The sequence below is a fragment of the Melopsittacus undulatus genome, chromosome 1 (genome assembly GCF_012275295.1).
Source record: "Melopsittacus undulatus isolate bMelUnd1 chromosome 1, bMelUnd1.mat.Z, whole genome shotgun sequence".
Taxonomy (NCBI): Eukaryota; Metazoa; Chordata; class Aves; order Psittaciformes; family Psittaculidae; genus Melopsittacus; species Melopsittacus undulatus.
In genome coordinates, this window is record NC_047527.1 from 100,808,413 (window position 1) to 100,832,924 (window position 24,512).

General features: G+C 37.2%; 1 protein-coding gene across 1 annotated transcript in view; it reads right to left on the reverse strand.

The window, feature by feature from the left end:
* Window positions 1-24,512, reverse strand: part of LOC101877234 (pituitary adenylate cyclase-activating polypeptide type I receptor) — a 133,248-nt gene that overhangs the window by 24,163 nt on the left and 84,573 nt on the right. Inside the window, exons 5-12 of the mRNA XM_031049800.2 lie at window positions 14,447-14,482; window positions 13,757-13,798; window positions 12,353-12,456; window positions 11,699-11,796; window positions 11,125-11,257; window positions 8,809-8,962; window positions 6,156-6,216; window positions 1,774-1,843 (exon numbers count right to left, since the gene is read on the reverse strand). Coding sequence (XP_030905660.1) covers window positions 1,774-1,843; window positions 6,156-6,216; window positions 8,809-8,962; window positions 11,125-11,257; window positions 11,699-11,796; window positions 12,353-12,456; window positions 13,757-13,798; window positions 14,447-14,482 — 698 coding nt within the window. The remainder of the gene's footprint in view (window positions 1-1,773; window positions 1,844-6,155; window positions 6,217-8,808; window positions 8,963-11,124; window positions 11,258-11,698; window positions 11,797-12,352; window positions 12,457-13,756; window positions 13,799-14,446; window positions 14,483-24,512) is intronic.

The following is a 24,512-nucleotide window of genomic DNA, read 5'->3' on the forward strand; positions in this document are numbered from 1 at the left end:
AAATTTACAAGGATCTTTTTGCCCCTTGCAGCAGCTTGCAGAATTTCTTCAGTCCCAAGCACCAGATTAGACAATCATAAGCAAAAAGGTTTCAACATTTGTCATTATCAACCAGTGCAAAGAATAAAAGGAAAGATCCCTGGGTATCAAAACCATATAGTAAAATTCTCAGCAGTAAAATCATCTTTAACTCTCATTCTCTGAACTAAGGCACTTCTCAGTTTACCAGTATCCATTAGTCACAATTTAGTGTCTCCCCTTTCCTGAAAATCCCAAGTTCTGGCACTTTCCCTCTGCTTGACTGAATCTGGTCCAAGATGGGATGACCTCTAATGATTTTGGGAGGGGATCTAGGGACTGTGAGACATGGGGGTTAATGTTCATCTTCTTATCTTTTATGTTATCCTGGGCTTCTTCTCCTTTATCAAATCATGCAATTACAGATATAGTTTTAAAACTTTGGAGATTAATAAAATTGGTTTACTTCAGTAGTTTTGCTACAGATTTGGCTGTGACCAACTCCATAGCTTCTTAATGCCAGAAGAAAACAGTGGAAAATTTAAGTTGGTCCCTTATTCAGTATTTTACTCTTGTAAAATATTGTGTGCATCTCTTTCAGAAGACTTTTCTGTCTGCTCTGAGGACTACAAATGAATGGAGAAACCCAGTCATCCCTTACTTGTTGCTTGAATCATTTATGCTTTCAACAGAAACCAGGTATAACCAATACCCCAAAGACAGAATGTGAACCTTCACAGAATATGTTTGTAAAGCACGGTGATTCACATACATCAATATCACAAAAAACCCAACCATTTTGATACCCTTCAGTATAACTAGCTGAATTATCTTTAATGGGTCTTAAGGTTACTGTACTTTAGAAAGCTGTTCAAATACTTGAAAGGAGAACTAAACCTGATGAATGACACCTATGTGTAGACAGGTGCTTGTGAGCTGGATGTCTAAATTCCAACAAAAGTCAATGAATACCTGTCCAGTGCTGTCACTGGAGTATGGAGAGAAACTTGGCATGCCCAGATTTAGACACCTATATGTGGTAAGCCAATCACTTTTCAGGTGACTAACCATACTGTCTAGTGGCTCATCTACATTTCCTGACTGGTGGGGCCCAACACCATTTTAAAATTCCTATATTCTTTCGGGAAGCAGGTGGAGCCCAAGCAGGCACTTTAGAACCTCTCAGTGACCCATACACAGGTATTTAGCATCATTTGAGTAAAATCCAAGACCTCCATCGGCTAGAGTTCTTAGTTACCTTGTTGACAACTGAGAATCTTGTACTATGTCTACCATGCTATTATAAAGCCAATATTACATAAATAAATGTAGCTGTAAAATGAATTCCATTCAAGGGACACAGTCCAGCTTCCTAGTCTAGTATTGTTTTAGATGGCCTGTATTGTCCTACTTAGCCTTCAGCTGCCACCGCAAGCGGGACAGAATTCCCATACATCCTATGTCATATTTACCAGCCCCAGGAAAGTGCTTCAATATGCTGTAGGGTCTTACAGCATTTGGTATCTATGTTTAAGCAACAGAATAACTCATTTTCTACACGATCTTTGCTTGCAGGCAGTGCTAAAGTTGTACTAAAACTTTATAACAATGGAGTTCTGAATGGCAAGTGGACATTCACCAATGGTGGTCCAGCACAGCTGATGCAACATAGTTTTTAAAGCCATTTGAAGCTATTTGCATTGGTTATTTGCCCTTAGAAGTGTTAATGAAGTGTCTCCTCCAAGTGTTACTTACCATAATTGATCCAACCACAGGACCCTTGATCACCCACCACAAGGCAGTGTTGTCATTCATGTCCCAGCAGCTGCAGCAGTTAATGAAAGAATGGGGTAGGAAAAGAGAAGGAAAGAGAAAGTTGTAACAAGGATGTTAATAAACTTATAATTAATTTTAAGGGGTCAGAGTGTGGGAGATTAGTCTTGTAGCTAAATAATTTTATTTGAGTTCAAAAGTAGTAGTTCTTTAGTCTGTCCCTGCTGTAGTTTTCTTTCACAGCCTTTACCCGGCATATCTGAAAAGCAAAATAAGTATTTTTGTGGCAATTTAAATGGTACCTCTTCCTAAACAGTTTAGACATTTTGGATAATGCCTTTATGTGTGAAATTGTCCCTTTAAGCTAATATCTCTGAAGAAGGGAAAAAAAGACAGGGACACCTCAAAGGTTAAGAGAAGGTTATTCCAAAGTTTTGTGTGTCAGATACTTTTCCAGAGTTAACAGATATAAATGCTGGTTCATGACCCTGGCATGAGGATTCTTACATGTATCTAATATATCAGAATGTACTAGATACTGGTTGTATCCACATGTAAGAATGAATTTCGAGTCACAGGGCTGCAAATCCTACCAAGAAGAGAGGATTCATCTGAGAAGGTTCAAGTCCTGGACAACAGCTGGGATCAGCCCCTTTTTTATGCTGTTGGGGTGAGTGATAGTGAATAAAATGCCATTTCTACCTCAGCATTTAAAATCTTTCTCTGGATCTACCAAAGTATTCTGCAGAAGTTTATTTCATATACGTGCATTTGGACATTCATTTGTAGAGAGAGATAATTACAGGATCTATAAACATAATGTATTTTAACATTAACATGTATTTTTAAAGCTAGAAAAACAATGATGATAAAAACCTTATATCTCCTGTCACACCACAATTCTCCTGCTACACTATTTTAAGTCATTAAGAATTTGATTGTCAGTTTAAATTTTCTTTTATTTGTCTCTGCTTTCTTCCCCCCATGTTTCCCTCTCAAAAACATAAAATCACAGAGAAATGTCTACTTTGTACCTGCACTTCCAAGAAGGAGGATCCCCCTCCCACTAGGACAAGAGTCAAAAGTCCCAGTAGTGATTGTTGTGGTACATTTCTTAGATGCCAAGAAACAATTTGAAAGAGCATACAGGAATAAAACACACTTGAACTTATGAGATCTTAATGGAACTTCTATGTCATTTAAGTAGTAGTCTGATAACATCTGGGGGGAAAGTGAAAATCTTTAAACAAAACTGTATACATGTGTAAATGTGAGGAAGCAGAGCTAAAATTCCATCATCCAGGTACATAGTGAGAGAAATACAAAACAGGTGAGTGATGTCTGGTTTAGAAATTTCAGTTGAGCTTATATTTTTAGTTGAACAATGTATTATTATATTTCAGTTGAACAGTATTTTACTGGATTCCCATAAAACCAACATAAGAGTGTGTGTGGTACAGCTGGTGAGAAGAGAGAAAATTTAGAGACAGGGTGTCAAATTTGCACAGAATTATATACATTTGCTTCAGTCAACAAAGCCTAGAAACTTAAAATCCCCCAAATCTACAGGGATAATGACAGGTTTTCAAATGAAAAGTAATATTTCTGAGTTACCCCACTGTAGATGCCCAACTTAAAATATTTGAAAGGGGACAAATGTTACATACATACAGTATGTATATTGTATGTATATATGTTGGTAACTTTTCAGTTATCAACAACTGTATGCCACAAAAGCACCTAAACTCACCACTTATATTTTAAATTATTTGCATGCATTTATAAATTAGGTGTCTTCTTTGGGAAATTACCCACTATTTGCAGAGCTCAACCTCTTTAAGATGCACATAAAATCTACCCTGAAAGTCTTTAGAGTGTTGACCAATATTGGAAGAATCAGGGTAAATTGTAACATTACTCTAGTTGTACAAACAGGCAGTGATGTATGGCAATTTGTCTATGTAGAAATGAGAAATGCGAATTACCTCTTCTAGTTCCAGTCATCTGTATTGAAGACATCTACAGCCCAGACAATTATCCCAGGCTCTGGCTGGGACAAAGAGACACTTGGAGGTTTTTTTCCACACTCGTGTATATTAAATTTGCACTCTGGGGTGATAGATCATTCCTTACAAATCCCTATTGTTCTTAGACTTATTCCTCTCCTTTTACAGGATGTGTCCCCACCACGCTTAATTTCCAATGCCTACTTTGTAGATGGCAACAACGAATCAGAACAAGCCCATACAAAGGTTTTTTCAAGGACTTCTTTGGTCCAGCCCCTGTGACATCTATAGGATGGATGTGGTGAAAGAAACACCATCTTCTCCTCAGATGAACATGACCAGAAGGGAAAAAAAAAAAAGCATTGCACAACAGAACAGTCTGTAGTATCAGCTAACAAGCTGTACTATGTAAAGAGGCTCCCTGATTTCTTTCAAATGCATTGCTACAGTGGAAATCAGACACACAGGACTCTTTTTCATGATGGATGAAGGGAAGAGAGCCAGTGGGCAGTGGGAGGGATGTGCTTTCCATTTGAAAAGGCCAGGGTCTGATCTCTGTTACATCTCTGGTGTACATCTGGAATAACTCCATCTAATTCTGTAGCACAGCTTTGAATAAATTGACAGTTGCATTTCTCTGCACAAACCTGTCCCTTCAGTGATATGAATCAGGAACTGAAGTCAAGGAAGCTCTGCCAGATTTATAAGGAGCAAGCAGGAGGAGACTCAGACGCAGAGTCTGTATTTTGGTCCATGCCTTTGTGACTGTGGTTTCCCAGTTCAGTAATTTCTGCAATGTTTTTAGGCTCATGCTGGCTTTTCCCCCTCCCTCAGAACAATGCTTACTGATTTTTAAAAAGTAACCACTGAGACTCTCAGCTAGAATCTGTCTAAGCATGTTGCATGCTAAATAGCTTCTCTAACTAAAAGAAAGGAGGTTTTTTGTTTGTTTGTTTGTTTTCTTTTTTCTTGTTCTTCCTTCTGCAAGACATTCCCCCTACCCTCAAATCCAAAGACTGTTTAGACTACTAAGATAAATTAATACACTTAAGACCAGTGTTGTAATCATAATAATGACACAGCAGGGTGTTCTGGCATGTACTGCATGGAAATAAATGATTTAATTTGTATTAATGTCAAAATAGAACATTGGGTCAAACCACTGGCAACCCCAGTGGAGGAAGGGCTTTATGTGCTTTCCAAAAAAAAGCATGAAAGACAAGGATGAAGAAAACCTGATGAAACGGTGAGTCTTTGCAAATTCTGAATCCAGGTATCTCTATCATAAGGTGAAATTCAACCATAAGCCTAAGTCTCTCAGAAATGTGACTTGGAAGACAAAGATGCCTTTCATTCAGATCAAGGCTTTTAAATCCAAGGCTGGATTTTAAAAATTTTATTCAATCTTCTCCCTCATTTCCATCATTTTTCTAACATTTCACCAAGTTTAACATAACTGTCATGAAAAAAGAAACATTGCTAAGCTTTTGTTTTCAGGATGTACATACATGTCTATTCCTACCAGCTTTATGTGCTGCTCTATCAGACCAATCTATGGACTACTGAGATGTGCAGGACCATGTTTGGTACCAGCTTTTCCTTCTTATTCTTTTTAAAAAAATACAGGATACTTGCAGGACTTTTCCTTACCAGAACAGACAAATTGGGAGGAATCCATCCCTTGAATTCTTTCTGAAATTATTGTTTCCTCTTTTTTTAAATTTTTTTTTAATTTCTTTTTTTTTTCCATTTCTTTTTTTTCCACACAGAAGACAGGATGCAGATTTCTGTCTCATCCTTATTCATTTCACTCACTAGGTTTGTTGAAAAAACTCTTTAATGGAAAGCTAAACTCCTAATTACTTTTGTAAATCAAAGCTCAGCAATGTCTTAGTGCAGATTTCACTCATCAGAGATATCTGCAATGATTTCTATAGCTGAGTTCATCACCTTCATCTTCCTACATAATAACTGGAAAGGAGTAGACAATCAGAAGTGTGATTCACCTGACAGGTCTCTTGAGATAAGCCATATCCTGGACTCCACTAATCTAACTAAGCAGGGAATGGAGGACTACTGGGTCAGCTGCATGTCTACAGGGTAGATGTCTATATTTTCTATGAATTCCCCAGTGCAATAGGAGTATAAACAACAAACCACGGTTATTTATGCAGATGAACAGGAAAGTAAGTACTCTTGGTTGAACACTGGACTTAAACTATTTGCATACACAAACCAGTGTCAGAAGTGGAAGAAGAAATTAGCCACATCCTCTGCTCACTAAATGACTGATTTCTGTCTCATCCTTGCCATCATGCTGAATGCACATGAAATGATTTTCCACTCAGCCATACATACCCAGTATCATCAAAGTGAAGTCTCAGCACTGCCCAGACAGTGACACAAATTGTTGGGGTACCTGCAGAAGACAAGATGGTGGTATCATTGGCAGTCTAGACACATTTACTATTCAGCAAAGAGAATTTTTTGCAACCTCCCCACTGACGTTTTATTTCTATTAGCGTTAGCACATGAAAAAATGCAATTCTTAATACTAATTTAGAGCTCTAGAAACATGTTTCAGTCAGAAGATGGGTTGGTCTTGGTGGGATTGCAGAAGCAAAACTGATAACAGGAAATAATCATGTGTTTCAAGTTATTATTGCTCGAAGTTGTTGCACTGCATCTTGTCGCATGAATGGCAAATCATAGTCTGTCCAAAATAAAAGCAGTGACATCAGCTTCCATGTTAAGAGTTACTGTAATCATGCAATAATTGCAGAGTGACAAATGTTAAGCTGCAATGGCAGTATTGTATTCTTTGTATTCTTAAGTGTTTTTGTTGTAAATGCTTTGCACATATTGCATTTTCTCTGGTATTGTATAAATAAATAATTTTGCTTTGCTTATTCAACCAAAACAAATCAGTAGAGGATAGTTTTCCTTTCCTTACAGGAATATTTCTTTCTTTTTCTCAGAAAAAAAAAGAGCAAAACAAACACCAAAAAGAGAATACAGGGAGCAAGAAATTAACTTTGGACATTTCTTTACTCTTTAAAAGATGCATGTAAAATACAAATTAACTCAAAACAGTAAGAATCCACTGAGAAACCTGGACTTATTTTCCTTTCTAAAACACTAGAAGTGGAGTTTTCAGTGGAAATTTTTACAAAACAATGCAGTTTTGAAAGACAGCTCTAGGTAAGCTGGATCTACATTTTATGGAAAATAAAATCTTTGACTAGGAAACCGCTTACATCTACTCAAGCATCAGTGTAAAGATGAAGTTGCTAAAACACAAACAAAACAAAGACCTTGACACCCCCAGCTTGCAGCGGTGAACATTAAGTGTCATAAGTTGACAGGAACAATTAAGTTTCATACATTTTGCGAGGCTGTGTTGATGTCACATTAATTAGTCATTCAACTGATCCAAGTGAGTCTCTGTCAAATCTCATATTCCCACTATCAGAAATAAAAATATCCCTGTTAGACCTACGTGACTGATAAAGCCTTCCTCCTTTAAAAAAGCACACAGAGGAATATTTGAAAGGAAAATAATAGAAAGAAATAAGATGACAAGCTTTGGGAAAAAGTAATCATGCATATTCAATTTAAATTGAAGTCTGCTTTTCTCATATGCGACTACCTAGAAAACATTGAGATCTTTGTGCACTTAACAGTTGCACAATAATAAAAATAGTGCTTAAATATCAAACATGTGTCTTGTGCTAGCTAGTTTGCACTGATTTGCACTATACAGAATAGTGTTGCAAGCCTGAAAGATGGGAAGGAGGCAGAGCTAGACTAAATGTGTTATAAAAATATAGTTTAAAAAGCACATTCTAGATCGGTTTAGAGTTTTAAACCATTTGCTACATAAATATACATACACTTGCATTCATTTTCTTTACATCAAAATGTATATATGTATCTTCAGCACCCTCTTTTCTGCTTCTGAGTATCATTAGAAAACAGGAATCCTCAAGGCTGAGTAGAGAGCTATTCTTGCTGACTGTGCTTCTGCCCTGAGTAAGGAGTAGGCATTAGGAGAGATCTCAGGAAGACAGTAGTCTATCCAGAGAATTTACAAGCATATTGCATATTTAAGAGGAAAAAAATTGGATCAACACAGCCATATGGAGTTCTCATTAATCAAACAAGGACACTGATGTGCTCAGCACATTTTAAGAAACAGATAAAGAACCAGATGCTGCAAAATTCTGAGCTCTTGCTTATTGTTGCTCCCATACAAATCCTTTCCCATCAGCTCTGAGCTGAGTGGCTGCTTTTGCCCTATAAACTTGCATCCAGAGCCTGGAAGTTTAAGGTATGTGTTTTGTAGTAGACTTTACTCATAAGCATAGAGGATTATTTTCAGATTATTTCAGAAGTATGTTTAAGTATAAAAAATGAGTATAAACTTCTTAGATTACATTTAAAATGAATGCATTCTACATTCATTATCTGATTTCTGCACAGAAATGTCAGCAAAGAACTGTTTGATTTAACATGCTATAGGATTCAATTTACCTTCAGAAAGCCAGAATGAAAAATAATTACACTGGTTATCATCATGCAGCTGTCCTTTCCAAAACAAATCTCATTTCTTCACACTGCAAGCTGCAATTTCCCATTCAGGTAGGATAAGCATATGTAGATACCCTTTGGATAAATTTTTAATTTAGCTATTACTGGAAAAGGGCACAGATTAAGTTTTAGAAAATGGACTAGATTTAGCATTGCAGATTTGATTAAGAACTTGGAATCAAGATTATATCTTGTAGAAGGAAATTATCAGTTGTGGACTACACCTCTGGAAGAGATATAGTGTCCTCCAGATTTCAATTCAATTCTCTTCAGACAAGAAAAGCACAAGATGGCTTGGTCTGCAGTGGTCCTTCTATACAAAGACTAAAAGTATATTTTGAAACTACATGTGGAAATATTAGATGGCTCATGGAGGTGTCTTGCACACTGAGATGCATTTTAGACAAGAAATGTCACATACCCCAGCCAATAATAGTGTACCAGTAGAAATATCTCCTCTCCGGAAAAAAGGTTTCTACCAATAAAGTAAAAAGGTACAATCCCTCAATGAAAAGCCAGAAGTAGTTGGACATGACACAGTAGTGAAAGAACACCATCACTGCTTTGCATTCCACCTGCAGAGAATCAAGAAAAGCAAAGTTATTTCAATGTTGTTTCCACCTAACAGACAGAAAAAAATGCTTTCAACCTCTCCAAATCTCTTAGGTGAAAGGAACACAGCTGGGAATAATATTATGTACTTTTAATAGTAAAGTTTTAAAAGCATGAGAAGAATGTGAGGTGCCACTTAGACAGCAAAGCTTGAAAGGGCAGGTAGCCAATTTTAGCAGTGGGAGATGGTCGACGAGTGTTTTCAGATGGCTTGAGAATGTCTTGCGTTGGTGGGAGTTCACACTGTCAGTGAACACTAATTGTTAGATTTAAGCCCCTTTCCAAGGCTTAAGTGAAAAGAAGAAAACAATCCAGTTGTGTATTGAGAAACCTAATGCAGGATGTGAAATAGCAGGATGATTGTGGAAAGCCCTGAGAGTGGGACTGGAAAGGATGCACCCTCCTGTGTGTAGTTGAGAATTGAACTTCCTTGCCATTTGAGGGTGTTGTCACTCAGGGACAGAAAATGAAAGTAGAGCATAAATGTAAAGAAAACGGAGTGATTTACTGTAAAAAATGAGAGAACCTTTCATTCATTTACTGTGGGAGGAAAGCAGAGGACAAAAGAGAGAAAAAAAAAAAAAAAATGAGGTTGTTTGTCCTGGAGAAAAGGATGGCCAGGGGAGACAACGTTATTTCTCTCTACAATTACCTGAAAGGAAGTTGTAGCGAGGTGAGGGTTGGTTTCTTTTCCAAGTAACAAGGGATACAACAAGAGGAAATGGCCTCAGTTTGTGCCAGGGAAGATTTAGACAGTATATTAGGAAAAAAATCTTCACTGAAAGGATTTCAAGCTTTGGAACAGGCTGCCCAGAGAAGTGGTTGAGTCATGATCCCTACAGCTAATCCGTATACAGTTGTATATGTGGCACTTCGGGCACGGTTTAGTAGGGGACTTGGCAGTACTAGGTTAAATGATTGGACTTGATGATCTTAAAGGTCTTTTCCAATCTAAATGATTCTATGATTCTGTGTTTCAGTGATATGAAAACTGAGCTCTACCCTGACTCTGTGAGAGTAAGACTCACTTGCCTTTCCAGTGTTGCATTCCAGTGAGACATAATTAGTCCTACAAAAGTAGGACTTTTCAATAAATCATAGCAGAATCAGTGTATAAACCAAAACTTCTACCTGGGGCAGTGGGCGCCTGACAATTTTGACTAGTTCCCACTTGCACTCCATCCTCTGGGTCAAAGCTACAGCCAACATGTTTAAACCATCAGATATTGAGTTTCCTCATGGAAGCTGTACCAGGGCTGAAGATCTGGTCATTAGATGGCTTATTTTAACATGTTCAAAACAAAAAAAGCAGATGCCACTATTAGCAAAACAGTATGAACAAACTACACACCGAACAGGGCTTCAGCTTTATCATGGAGAAGAATTAAAAGCAAAATCTAGTTTCAGTGATAAAGTCTGACTAAGAAACTACACAGCTGCACTTTCCTTGTGGAAATGACTCATAAGGAATTTAGCTCATAACTGGATGGATAAAGGAAATCTCACTTTGAAAATTCACTGCAATTTTATCACAATTACACCCAATGAGCTGACTTATCAAATCAAATACTAGCCTTAAATGTGAAAGGAATTGGGATTTACATGCAATATATAGCTAAGCCCATCTGTGAAAGAGACTGCTTTCCATGAAACCACACACTTCAAACACATAGATAATACTAATGATTTTTTGAGAGTGTGACACTAAGGGGTATTTTCTATGACTGAATTGTCACCCTATTGACATATAGGTCTGGCTGACAATCAGAACAAATAAGGCTCTAGAGAAAAAACAGACCATCAGACAAAGGAAACTGCTTGTGTCTGCTCTCATCCCACATATTATTATGTAGATCTGTGAAAGGGAGAAGCAACCTGAGTATAGTCAGAAATCAAAACCTATAGATTTGTTGTGAAGGATGGAATGCTGGATGTTAATGGCATCATGAGACAATAAAATGCAAAGTTTTGCTGTAAACCAGGGGGAAATTTACCACTAATTACCTTTTCTCCCAATAGCTTCTCAGTTTATGATACCCAACAGACTTCTGCCTGCCTCTCTATTTTTTGTTACTTCATGCTGAAAAGAATAAAGGAAAAAGGCTTTGGCTTCAGTTTTACTTACTGTTGAGATGAAACAGTGGTTGCCATCCTGTTCAGCGTAAAGAACACCATCTTTAATGAATACAGATATTGCACGAAGGATAAATGAAACAAAGAGATTCATGTGGATAAAATTTCGAGTGCAGTGAAGCTTCCTAGAGAAGAAAAAACAAAGGGAGAAGAAAAGAAGAGGGAGGGAAAGAAAAATAAATTTTCTTTCATGGAAAGAGCACACTAGGCCAGTCTGTACACATGGCAAGAACATCTTGGCACTAAGAATAGCAACATCTGAAAAGCAGGAGTGTGGACAGTACTGATACTAAACCTGACCAAGAGCAGTATTTGGAGATTTTCCTGTAAAAGCATGCAGGTTATAATAAAATATATCCAGGCCAATGCAGCTTCTGCAGTTGCATTTACAGTTTACTAAAATGTGACGACTAGAGTGTGTCCAAGCTGAGGTAACAACTCTATTAAGTTGTCTCCTTCTTATTCTGCATCTGGTGAGTTAAAAGCTTAAACATTGTTTTGGGGAGATGATCTCCTGTTTCCTTCCTCCAGTGACTGAACAACTCATGGCTTATGTTCTGACTCACCTGAAACGGCACAGGATAACCATGGCGGTGGTGAGGGAAACAAGAGAAGTGCTGTATCCCACCGTATACAGAGCCTTCACAGATAGATAGTAGTAATCCTTGGGAGGCAAACAACACACGATTAAACTATGATCATTTATAGTCACATCTTCTTAGCCTGTCAATGTGCAGTGGGAACCATGGGCAGGACTTGTTTCTTGAACAGCCTGGTTGTTTTCTCCTCTCGGTTCCTCTGAGATCTCACTTCATATTAGAGCCTTGCTCTATGTCTGGCATGCCCTTGGGTCTGCATACCGCGAAGCTTATTTGTCAGTGAGCTAGCAAAGGTTGTCTACATTTCTTTGACCACTCTGCATGTGTCTTCAGAAAAAAAAAAAAGTAGTTAGCTAAGGGATTCTTTAGTCAATAGGGGAAGAACTGGAGGCTAATCCATGCTTCTAGAAGTTAAAAGCTGTACCAACAGTAAGCACACATAGTCTGAAAATATTAAATACAGGAATAGGAAGAATCTCGCTTCTCACATTTTTATGCTTATGAATACCTGATTATTTCATTGTAATCACCATCAAATCAGAACATGACCATATGCTGGACAAAAAGCAGCCTGTTGCTCCCTCCCTCCCCTTCATTTGTTATTATAAGATTAATTCTCACCTGGTTATCGGACTCTGTTTCATTTTCATCAAAGCCGCAGGCATCATAATAATGAGGAAAAGGTTCAGACCATCCATCTTCAGTGCAATTTCTGCTGATGTCCCCTATGCCAAGTACATTTAGGAATGTAACACTGCTGAAGCAAACTGCAGGACACATCCTCCCTCCCTTCTGGTACATGACCAAAGCAAAACCCACAGTACTACTGGGGGTACTATGTATCTGGCTATCCATAGAAGACTTTAATGGCATCTTGAAAGTTCAATGATGTTTTTAATGACGCAGTTCTACAATAAGGACCTACAGATATTTACTATTACAACTGGTCATGAGAAAATATCTCTGACTAAATAGCAGTACATTCATTTACATCTCCAGATGTCCAGTGTGGCTTCAGTTCACAATTTTAAACCTGCTTCAGAGCTTCTCATATTTCCCTGTTCCAAGCCCAGTTTATAAACTTACTCTGAAACAAGTGACTGCAAAGACACTCAGTGCTGGCTCAAAGAAAACCTCTTTCTCTTTTTCTATCTTTTTACCCTAATTGCTTGGCTAATCTTATTTAAGGACTAGCTCCTAAATGGCTTTCACTGACACAGTTAAAAGATTTAAAACTGTATCAGGAAGTGAGAGCTGGGGGTAGAAGAGGAAAGTGTCTCTTGACACTCACTTTATTACTGAGGCTACCTCAGGTGGGAAGGCCTCCATGATGCTCTTTTTAAGCACCATTGTTCTTGCCAGGGCTCAGTGACCTGATTGAAAAAACAAAGATGGGCTGCTGGCTGCACTTGCTACTCTCCAACACAATAGAACAGTTTCCATTTATCGAATTATTACACTTCTTGGAATTTTAGCTGTACCATGACAAAAATTGATGGAAATTTCCAAGGTGTTTTGTTGCTTGGTTTTCAGTTTCCTTTAAAGTTGTGCAGCTTCACATTCTTAGAGCAGTTTAGTCAACTAGCTCATAACACTAGCAATGACCTTATTTTCAGAGAATCTGCTTGCCATCCATGCAGCAGAATATATCTATTTAATCACAGCATTCATTTAACAACAGTGCATTACTTTGAAAATTCTAGTAAATTATTCTTGCACATTCATTGCTAGCTTTTCATGGAAAATAACCACTGAATCATGCTGTTGACTTTCTTTAACATTATTCAGTAATTATTGTTAAATGGATAAATACAATTTATAACAACACACTTGGTAGTTTGCAGGGCTCAATAGTGGATGAATAAATTTTCATAATACTGCTAAAAGTAACGTACCAGAAAATGTGTCACCGTAATTAGAACTGATTTATAAAATAATACCTAAATGGCAGGATAAAAGCTTGGAGCTTCCACCTTAACAGAGTTGAAATAAAATAAAGAAACATTCCATGGTTCTGTTTCTTACCTAGGGGAGACTGAGCTGTGCTTTCCAGCAGGTCATAATCACCTATAAAAGTGGAAATTTGGTATGAAATTGTTTTGATTGTGTTTTCTATTAGGACTCAAACTGGTCTCTGCAGAAATCAGTGAATAGAATACAACTGATTTTAATTTGCTTGCATCAGGCCCAAAGGCAGTATATACTCAATTCTGTATTTTCAGAAAGTAAACACACTTTTACTTGTGAGTTTAAATCAAAACTGAACCTTTAAATAGAAAATTTCTATTGCAAACTACAAGCACGTAGCTAAAAAGACATACAATCAAACTAGGACAAAAACTAGTAGTAAAACTACTGAAGTGAAATGTTGTATCTTTAGAAATTTACATTTTTAATCCATAGATATTGAAGTATGGTCAGTTTTTACAGAATTAATGAAAAATCATTTCCATCTATTATTTTCAAAAAGCAGTAATTAATTGTTTTAAAGCAAGATAGTTTAATTTTTCTATTTTGGGTTAAATCACATTGCTTTCTAGTAACTTATCAGATTTTTACTTTCACTTTTTATCAGGGTGTTACAAAGACCTACAGGTATTCATCATCATAATGACTTATACCCAATTTTTCAATAATTTGATATTATCATGTGCTCTACATCCTAACTTTGAGAACAAAGGTACATGGGAAATAGTCAGCACAACTGATTCTTACCTGCATGCGTTTGACCCAGATTATCTACTTCCCAACCTGAAATGAGAGGAATAATTACTTTTATTTAGATAACAGTTTTCAATTTGATTTTGATAATAATTTGTTTCCTATTAGAGGAATGGATGTAGCACAGCCTAGAGAAGAACTGCAAAAAAAAAAAAAAATGCTGGAATTATTTTTCAAAATCAGTACTGTACATTTATGGTTGGAAAGTGTTTTTCAGAAGATGGTCAATTGCACTGTACTGTTAGATTTCTGGTTATCACAGATTTTCATTAAACTCTAGGAAGGATATGAAAATAGATGAAGCAGCCTTTTTGTCGGTTGGTTTGGGTTTTTTTTTTTTTTAGAGGAGAGGGAAGGTTCTGAAATTAGAAAGACCCACACATTTCCAAAATATTGTGCTGAAATCCATGGTGACTTTTGTATGCCACAAATACAAATGTTACAACAGGAAATTAATAAACTTTGGGTTTGCATTAAAAAAAAAAATCCTTTTCCTTTCTTTTGTCCTTCCAAAATAAATTCTTTGGGTTATCTCAAACAAATTCCCACCCACCCTACTAAATAATTAACCTGAATTGCGCTCCAGTCAGGCTTTCCCGAACCCTCACTGTAGCACTGGCTCAAACTCGGTGTTGGGCACGCATAAACAGCAGCTGCCTTAACCCACCGGGTGGTGCTGTTGCATCTTGCATGGAGATGAGCCTGACAAAGCTGTCTGAAAAACCCCTGCCAGTGGCCTACGAGCAGGGAAAAAAATGCTTCCGGCTTGATCACTACAGCAGGTTAAATGTTTACATTAGCTTAGCTCTGTATCCTCTGGAGTAACCACAGGGCTTCAGGTTCTTCTTCTTTAGCCCTGAACACATGGTCAAATTTGAACTAGGGACTGGAAAATTCATCAATTTGTACAAGATAATTTTTATTAAAAGTAAAATCCAATGTTTTTGATTCTTTTTGATCCAAGCTTTTTGATTCTATGGGAAAGGATAAGAGAGCATCTAAGGAAACAAAATAGTAAAGGGGGACTTTTGAGTACATTATTGCACAATATGCATTTCTATTTTATACTTACTCAAATACCTTGTTACATAATAAATTTAAATTCATTGATTTCTCTAAATAAATCAGCTTTTTGATCTTCTAAGAGAGAAAACAGAGAATTTAATGTGAAGATGATAGTGTGAGTCTAGAAAACTAAGCTGAAGCCTCAGGCAGGCTGTACTGTATCTTTGAATTCAACATCAAACCTACACATTCAACCCACTAGTTACTTTGGAAGGTTAATACTGAAAGCCATGATAAGAACATCCTTGGTCTTCTGTCTTCTCTGCCCAACTGCAGCTCTTTTCAGGGTTTTACATGTGAGAATTCTTGAATGTTTACAAATATTGAGTAAGTCTACTTGTTCTAAAGAGAAGTCATCAGTGTTTGGGTCAAACATTTTCCAGCAAAGATTGTTCAACCTGATGCATCAGAGTAAATTATCAGATCATTCAGAAGCACTATTACTGTGCTCCAGATTTTGGCAGAATGACAGGGATGCCTCTGCAGAATATTTTTGACAAACCTGTTTCCCTTCTGAGTCTACCAAAAACCAGGTTTATCAACGGTGGTGTAGCTCAAATACAGATGACTATGTTGCTAAAATCTGAATTCAGAATACCAAGTTTAGGATATTCTGTGAGAATTTTTAGCTGCGGTTATATTAGGCAATTAGAAGATCAAAGAGCAACTCACTGTTCTTTTATCACTGTCTTTCATAGCCTGCTGCCAGTCAAATCAGTAGGTCATGTTTCTTTACATGAGGTCACCTCACTCAGTAGCCTGTATCTTGCAATGACCCACAGAAGAAGGGTAAGAAGTTATGAGAACCCCCCCCCCCAAAAAAAACCCTTATCTGAATCACAAAAATCCAGTTTTAGTGTATCAGTTGTACAATGTGGCTTAAATCCTGAAATGCAATATTGCAAACTTTCCAGAATTCCTGTTGGAGAAAGACCAGGCTAATATTAAATAGACTGAAGCCTGATGTTCCTAGCACCCTGGCATATGACACTGATGGCTCAGAAAAAAATATCTTTTTTATAAATAAATGTTTTAAATTTAACTATTTTTCCCTATAATCTAAAAAGGAAGAAATAAAAATTACCATTATTTCACTTTATATATGGATGACTGTCATACTGATGTTAAAATAATAGATTGTAGTTCATTCTGAATTTTATATCTGTATTAAAGGTTAAATCATCATATTAATGTAGTTTTGTGAAGAGGCATTTTATTTTTTTTAATATACCCAAATTATTACTGCATTTTAACTGTGTTTGGCCATTATGAAGAAATTAATGTTTTTGATAACGTTAATTTTCTGATTGCTGTAGGAGGAAACTTGACTTTTATTAACATGTTTGTCTACATCTGAGTCCTTGCTAATTTGCTGAAGAAAGTTCCAGTACAACCTTTTGCTATACAAGCTTTTAGGCTTGATCCATCAACCTAATTTTCACTAATAAGTTAAGCTACTGGAAAGTCAATTAGATTTACATAGAACATTATGCCCTGAAGTACAGCTAAAAGTCAGAGTTTGTCTAATGAGTGTTGGGATGACATACACACATACACAATTATATTTCTGTGGGTATGCATATATATATATTTATATATGTAAGCACACAATGAGGGAACATACAGCCACCATCTGGTTTAAAATTCTCACACGCCGCTACTGCCCTTCTCTCTGACACCATATGTTAATGTATACTGCACCAGAATATGGATGTTTACATGACAGATAACTGTGCCAATGGATATGTTTGCTCACACGTATGAGAGTGCGATGGAGTTTACACTCTACTACAGATTTCTAAATATACAGGGAGAAGGCCTGAGCTTGCATAGGAGCTGGGCTTGTCAGAAGTCCAGATGTGGGGCACTCCCTCTTATTTTTCAACCATATACCCTAAAATTGCATTTTTGTGTGTTTAGTTTGTTTGTTTTCACCTGAGTGCCCCTCTCACTCTAGAGAGACCTCAGCAAATTTACTCTGGGGTCAGTGATATAATGGGCCAAATTGTAGGGCACCTTGCTTTCACGAGTCCCACCATAGCCTTACCTTTAGGACATAAACAACAACAAATTCATGCATTAGACTTCACTAACAAAGTAAAAAAAGCCCAAGACAATTATACAACAGGCTACATGAAATACATTATTCTCACAGAAATTAAAATAAAGAAAGAATACAGAAAGATGGACCCAACAACAGTTATTAAACTGTGACTTAGAACACCATTTATTAAATTAATACTTGCTTGCATTAGTCAGTGACCTTCTGTGGAAGCTAATGTTATCCTTGACAAAGGATGGCTTGCTCACTATATTGAGAGTGTTATTCACTCTTTGACCAGACTGAATAGGCAAGTGTCATGCTTTGCGAAGTAAAGCGTATCTTCCATTAGTGCTTTAGCTGACATAATTAATTAGATGTTATTTGCAGTACTACTTAGAGACCTTAGAGGAGATCAATCAGAATGTTGAACTGCCAATTCCAAAGACAAAACAGAGAAATCAAACACAGAAAATATTTGTTTCTATTTACTACAGACAGAGGTGAAAGGGTTTTGGCAGGAAAAGTCAAAGGACTTGCCAATGGCTTCCCACAGTTAGCGGCAGAGACCCAGACCTTCCATCCCCTTTTCTTCCACATTTATCAGACTTTTTAGCTTGGTTTCATTTGCTGAGTCCCAAAAAACATAACTACCTCCTCACTGTCCTCCAACTGATGAGAAATTTGATGCAAGCAATTGTTGCTTCCGATTTAAAGTGAACGGGTCTCGCAAAACTAAAGCCGAGAAACAGCCTGTGTATGATGAGCTTCAGAGCTCAGTGGAGCCTTTTAGCTCTTCTTCTTCATGCCAAATCTGTGCTGGCTGTTTTAAGTGTCAGCTGGCATGGCAACTGATTTATCTCCCATAGGTTTGTTTATCTGAACACAACTTGCATTTAACCCTATTGTTCCAGCATTTGTCCCTTATTAGTGTCAGGGGGGGAAATGAAAGGCTTCCAAAACTATCCTATCCTGAAATGACTTGCTCACCCTTTTATCTTATTCCTGTTGTTCCCATCTCAGTATTATGGGCTGTAGGACTGGAGCACGTAATCCTCCAAATGACTTTATTTTGACATTGAAATCAATGTGCGAAGCTTGCACTGTTATTGCTGTATATTAATTCTGTTCCTTTTGAAAGAACAGAGACTGGGGCAGGGAGAGGTTATGGAAAACATTTCCTACAATCACTTGTTATCACGCTGTCCAGCAATGTGGATAATGATCTGGTTAAGCAGGAATTTGATTTTTTTTCCTGTTTTATACAGCACTGATTAGAAGCTAAACATTTAATTTATAAATATGAAATAAATCAGTGAGCTCTCACGCCTGACTCCACAGCATCCACCACACTGTGCCTCTTCCCTCCCTTCCCTATTGCTGCATGCTGCTCTTCTGTACCAGCAATCTGTTCAGCCTGCTGGCAAAGCCACAGTCAGCAACAGCAGTATACTTAGCAGCTTTTCTGGGGCTTTCTGAGCTCCCGACACAGATGCTGCTTATATACTCTGTCTGCTGCTTTTAATGCCCTCTGCCTAGTCTTGTACCTGGGCATGCAGGATCTCACATGTGCACTATCCAGCCACCCTAGTTCCTTTATTGAAGCTCTTTTCTGGGAGGGGAAAGTTATCCAGAAATCAGCTGCTATGTCTTTAAAATCTCATTAAACAGGATCTGTAGAAAGTGGCAGCCAGGTAAGGTTATAGAGCATATGGCCTTACAGGTTACCACACCTTTTCCTATGCTAAGTTCTTCCCTTCACTATTTCCAGGTATTTTGGTCTCTCCAGCCTCATGATCCATAATGAATACTTTAAACTAGAAATTGAAAGTTGTTAGTTACTTGGCATTTGCTATATATTGCTGTTTGCCTGGTCAAAGGGACTTGTGAACACAGTGCTCACATAGAGTCAGTATGAAATTAAATGGTATTGCTCATTGTATTTAGAAAACAAGGAAATTGAGGCAGAGGGAAATTAAAGGTAAGATTAAGAAGCCTTAGGCTCACAACTGGTGCCTAAGGACATCTGAGGAACTGATGCCATGGGGAAAATTAATCCCATCCAATTTACCCACCTGAAGACAAGTTTTTCTGTATTTTAAGTCTCCTCCCATAAAGGGCAAAGAGACAGCACTTCCAGAGGGTTAACTGTTTTAGACATCTACCACAGGATGCGATAAATTAGCTTCTGCAAATTCTGTTTCCCAGTGGTTTGTGGAAAACATTGTGGTAAAGGCAGAGATGGAAAAGCTCTTTGTTCCTATATCCCATACTAATCGCAGGGCACATGGTTTCATGACAGAGACAGGAAGACACAGTGAATCATGAGTAGAGATCACAGGAGAATACCAGTGAGGTCCCTAATGAAACCATAAAGGCCATAATACATAGGTCTGGATGACACAGGACTCATGTATAGATATGATCAATAACATGTAAGCAAAAATTTTACTTTCTTCTTTTCTTTCTCTTTCCTATCAAAGGAAACTAGCAGTGGACTGAGGTCACCATAGCAACTGCTAAGCACCACCTAAGCATTATGTGTATCCTTATCCTGTGAGGCTGGCTGTCACAGGAGCATCCATCAGAGTGCAAGAACACCACAAATACTATTGAAGGTTCTTTGAGCTTGGAAGAGGGTAAGAAACATACTTCAGAGAAAAGCAAATGTTTTTCAAACAAGAAACACAGAAAATAAAAAACATCCAATGAGATTATCAGTTATGAAATAAGCCCTAGAGAAGAAAGCATATTAGTTCGCTTGCTTAAAGGCAAGAACAAATGTGTGCCCAGCACACCTAAAACCTTGCAATTGAAACTCCTTTCTCTGCTATTTGAGTCAAGAGAATAAAAAAGAATGGAGTAAAGGTTGAAGCATCTGCCCACACTGCACTTACGCTGATACTTCAATGTATTACCTTTGGCTGTCCAAGTGTTCTTCAAACTACTGAGCAGCTCTCAGCATATCCCACACTTGCATGCTTCCCAGAGGAGCATGATTTTTTTTTTATTTTCCAAGGCCAAATTAGATTTCAGAACATACTGACAAGGTTCCTGAGCTGCATTATAGCTTTCCCCTGTCCACTGCACAATGTCACCTTGCAAAGGACCAATGACATCTTTAGCTGAAATGTTCTTGCCCATATGTTTGTGTATCAGAGACATGGAGTCTTATGTCTTGATGATTCGGTTGGAAAGATCATAAAATATCCTTTTCCTGTAAAAAGCATCTATGAGGCCTTACATACTCAACTGGAAATTTAGATACAGCTAACATTCTTTGATGGCAATATTTTCCTCCCATTTTTCTCTGCATTGCAGATAGACTTTGTGATGCTGTGAGGAGACATGCTTAATTATAGCTTGTCCTCCTTGCTATGGAAAAGCTGAAGTAATCCCATGGCTTTACCGCCTCTGGAAAACCGAGGGTTGAAAACCATCAGGAAGAAGCTTGTTATCCCACAGAACTATTAACCTGGTTATTGGTAAGGCTTATTATTTTTAACATCAACACTTGATACGTCTTTTGTGCCCATTCCTTATGTCACAATTCTTCCTAAGGCTTACTGAACACTAAGCAACAATAACACATAAGCAATTTGCAGACAGCTTTGAAAGCTGTCCAGAACTTTAGCTGATGTATATATATGTGTATATATAACACATATAAAGTAGATACCTTTGCATTAACTTGCTTTTGGATGCTACATGGGATTTCTTATAAAGTGAAGGATGAAACTAGGGTATGAATTAAGCTCTGATGGCTCATTATTATTCCCATGCTGAAAATGCTATGGGATGGGTCATATCTGTTTCTTAGAGACTGCTGCTTGGTTCTGCTGTTTTTCTCCCCTCAGTTTTCATGTAGGATGTTGAAATACCAACCAAGGGTGAGATATACTTGAATAGAAATCTAGACCTTTGCATTGATCTATTGCCTTGCCTACTTGACAGGCAAATGGAATTTCCAATTTCAGTCTCCTGCAATGCTGACCTTAATTTCAGCTAGTAGCAAAGAAAACCCACATCTTCTACTTCAGCAGAAAATAAGAGCACAATCTTCCAGATACATTTGTTGTTTAGAAGGCCCCTGATCTTTAACAGTCACCTTGTCTTTCTGTCTATATAAAAAATATAACCCAAAGTAATAGAAATGTTAACTTGCAAATATTTTCAATAGATTTCACCTTGGGAAGAAAATGACTTTATTGTTTTTTCACCCAGTTTGGGAGTATGCACCAGTGGTACGCAGTCAGTGCTTAAAATACTTTATCAGGACTGTTTCCCCAGAAATGACATACAAGGGCTTTCTACATATGAACATGTAGTATCACTTCAACTCTCATTAACTCTTCTCTTGCCATATTATTGTTTGATTAGGGATAAGATCTAAACTTGGACAGGAGAAAAAAAGCTGCAGATGAGTTCCCAAATCCAATTAACTCTGCGTTCACAAATCCTGTTATCCACCCATGACATATCTAGTGCAGAATATATGAGGCTTGGTGTTCTTACAACAAAGTACTTGAGTGTTTCAGTGTTTTAATGGGATCAGTAATAGACTATTTCGAGTAATAGACTATTTTCAGTTTCTTGTTCTCAGGGACAATAAAGCTTGTTGGCTAAGCACTAAAGTCAAGCATAGCAGCAAGCAAAACACTTCAGTTAAAAAATGTGAGCATAGGATATAATTTACTCTATAATATCCAGATACATTCTTTATTCTAGTGAATTTTAATTAGGACCCCTTAATCCTGGTATAAACATAGGACACTTTTTATTTTGGTGAAAATTGTGTGTACTTCCTCTGTTTTACATAGCAAACCATGCTTTGTAGTAATGGTCTGTTGAGTGTAGCAGGTAGTGTCCTAGAACTGAGCACAAGATAAACATTCTGAATTGCTGGAGGATTCAGTAAAAGCTAATCATATTTATTATTTGGATTTGTGAATGAAGGCATTTTCTCAATGTGGAACATATGGCAGTCCTCACAAACTGCCTATTATCATTTGTATTAGTTTTTACTGGAAATCAAAGACCTAAAAATATGCTCATTTCTGATCTGGCCATTGGTCCATTGAAGTAATGTACTTTATAGATTCCAGAATAACTCAGCTGTGCAGGGCAAAGAAAGAAAAGCACAGTCTTGGCTTCTGTAGATTTCCACTGCTAGGCAGCTTCACCTTTGTCTGGAAAAAAGGAGAAAAGAACAAAACAGAGAAAATTTTCCATCCAGGAGTGCAGATCACTACATTGAGGCCATCTTTAGGTCTTCTTATATCACACTGAAATGCAACATCATAGCTTAACACATTGTTGTTTGTTTTTTTTTTTAACTCCTTTGCAAAGATACCTTAGAATGCTTTAAATATACCCTGTTCTAGAGTGGTTGTCTCTAGAGCTGGTACTGGAAAGCAACTGGAGAAAGCATAATATACAACAGCAACATAATGGAAGCTACAGCTCCTGATGAAAATAAAACTGAATTGATGGATACCAATGAAAGAAATTAATGTTGAAAAGGAAAATAAATTAATTTTTAGGAACTCTCTAGAAGGAAAGCCACTGTAAAACCTTAGCCTACTAGTTTAGGAAAAACTCAGGAACTGATGTTTTTCTCATGTGGAGTGTTTTAAAAAAATATCTTTTTGTTCACAGTCTACATCTGAAAGGAAATGAAAAATTCCGGTGATCTTGAAGGATCAGAGGAGTGAAATGAAATTTTACAAGGAAGGGTCAGCAACCACACAGCATGCTATTCAACATTAGGCTTTCTGTATGATGTTGACAGCAGTTCAAATGTTAGTACTCAGTTCAACTGAAGTGAAGGTTAGAGTGTATTTTCAAATTAAAACCAGCAACAACTGGTAATTTTAGCTAAATCCATAGTTTTTTTTTTTTTTGCTAAAGCATCTCTCCATGTGACAGTTTATTTGCTTTTTTTTGTTGTTGTTGTTGTAGACTCTCTTTTTCACTTTTAATGCATATGAAAATCAGACACCCAAGTCAAGGAAGCCAAATTCCTTTCTGAAATTCATAAAACGAACAGCCTCCTCCAGTGACTTAATTCATCTCAAGATAAGCAGTTGAGATAGGTCAGATCAGACATCTACAAGTGGTCATTACTTTCCATCTACTGAACCTGAAAGCCATATGATCAGTTCAGATTTACACATATAACTTTTAGATATTTAAAACCAAATGAGAGAACTAACCCCTACCCCCTCTTTAAGATTAGCATATCATATGGTTTGTCTGTTGTTATACAAGCAGCTATTCTTACAGGTGCTTCAGTGCTTCACCAGAAAATATTTTAAAAGTATAATTTGAAGTTATTGCTACTGTTTTTAAAAATTATTTATGAACATATAAAAATGCTGCTGCATTAAGAATATGCTACTCATAAATATTTATATCAATGCCTAGCCTAGTTACATGTTCTAGAAACACAGCAACAGCCAGAAGATACTATAACAGTCCGTAAATGTGATTAGTCATGTCTTAGAAACATTTTAGTTATCAACTAATCCTTTCTCTTAAGAATCATCATAAAATTATTCTTTTACATTAAGCCCTCATTGAAACAAATATACTTAGTAATGAAAATTAACACCAAACATAGTGAAAACTCCTGCTGATTCACCCAGGATAGTGATTGTGGATATAGATATTTCCACCTTGGGGTCAATAGTGCAAATCCAGCTGGACCTGTAGAGATTTCAGACTACTCCAGATTAAATGTTTATTTGTTTATCTAGTGAATTATGAATCTCGGTTTAGTTCCTACTGAACAGATGTCCAAAACCCCTTCAAACCCATCACTACAAGAGGTAACAGCTGTCACTTTTGTTAGTGATCCTGTAAGGAGATAAATAAAGCAGTACATATGTTTACACTGGACTGACTACTCCTCCCTTAGGGTCATACTATTACATTGCTACAGGTAAAATCTAA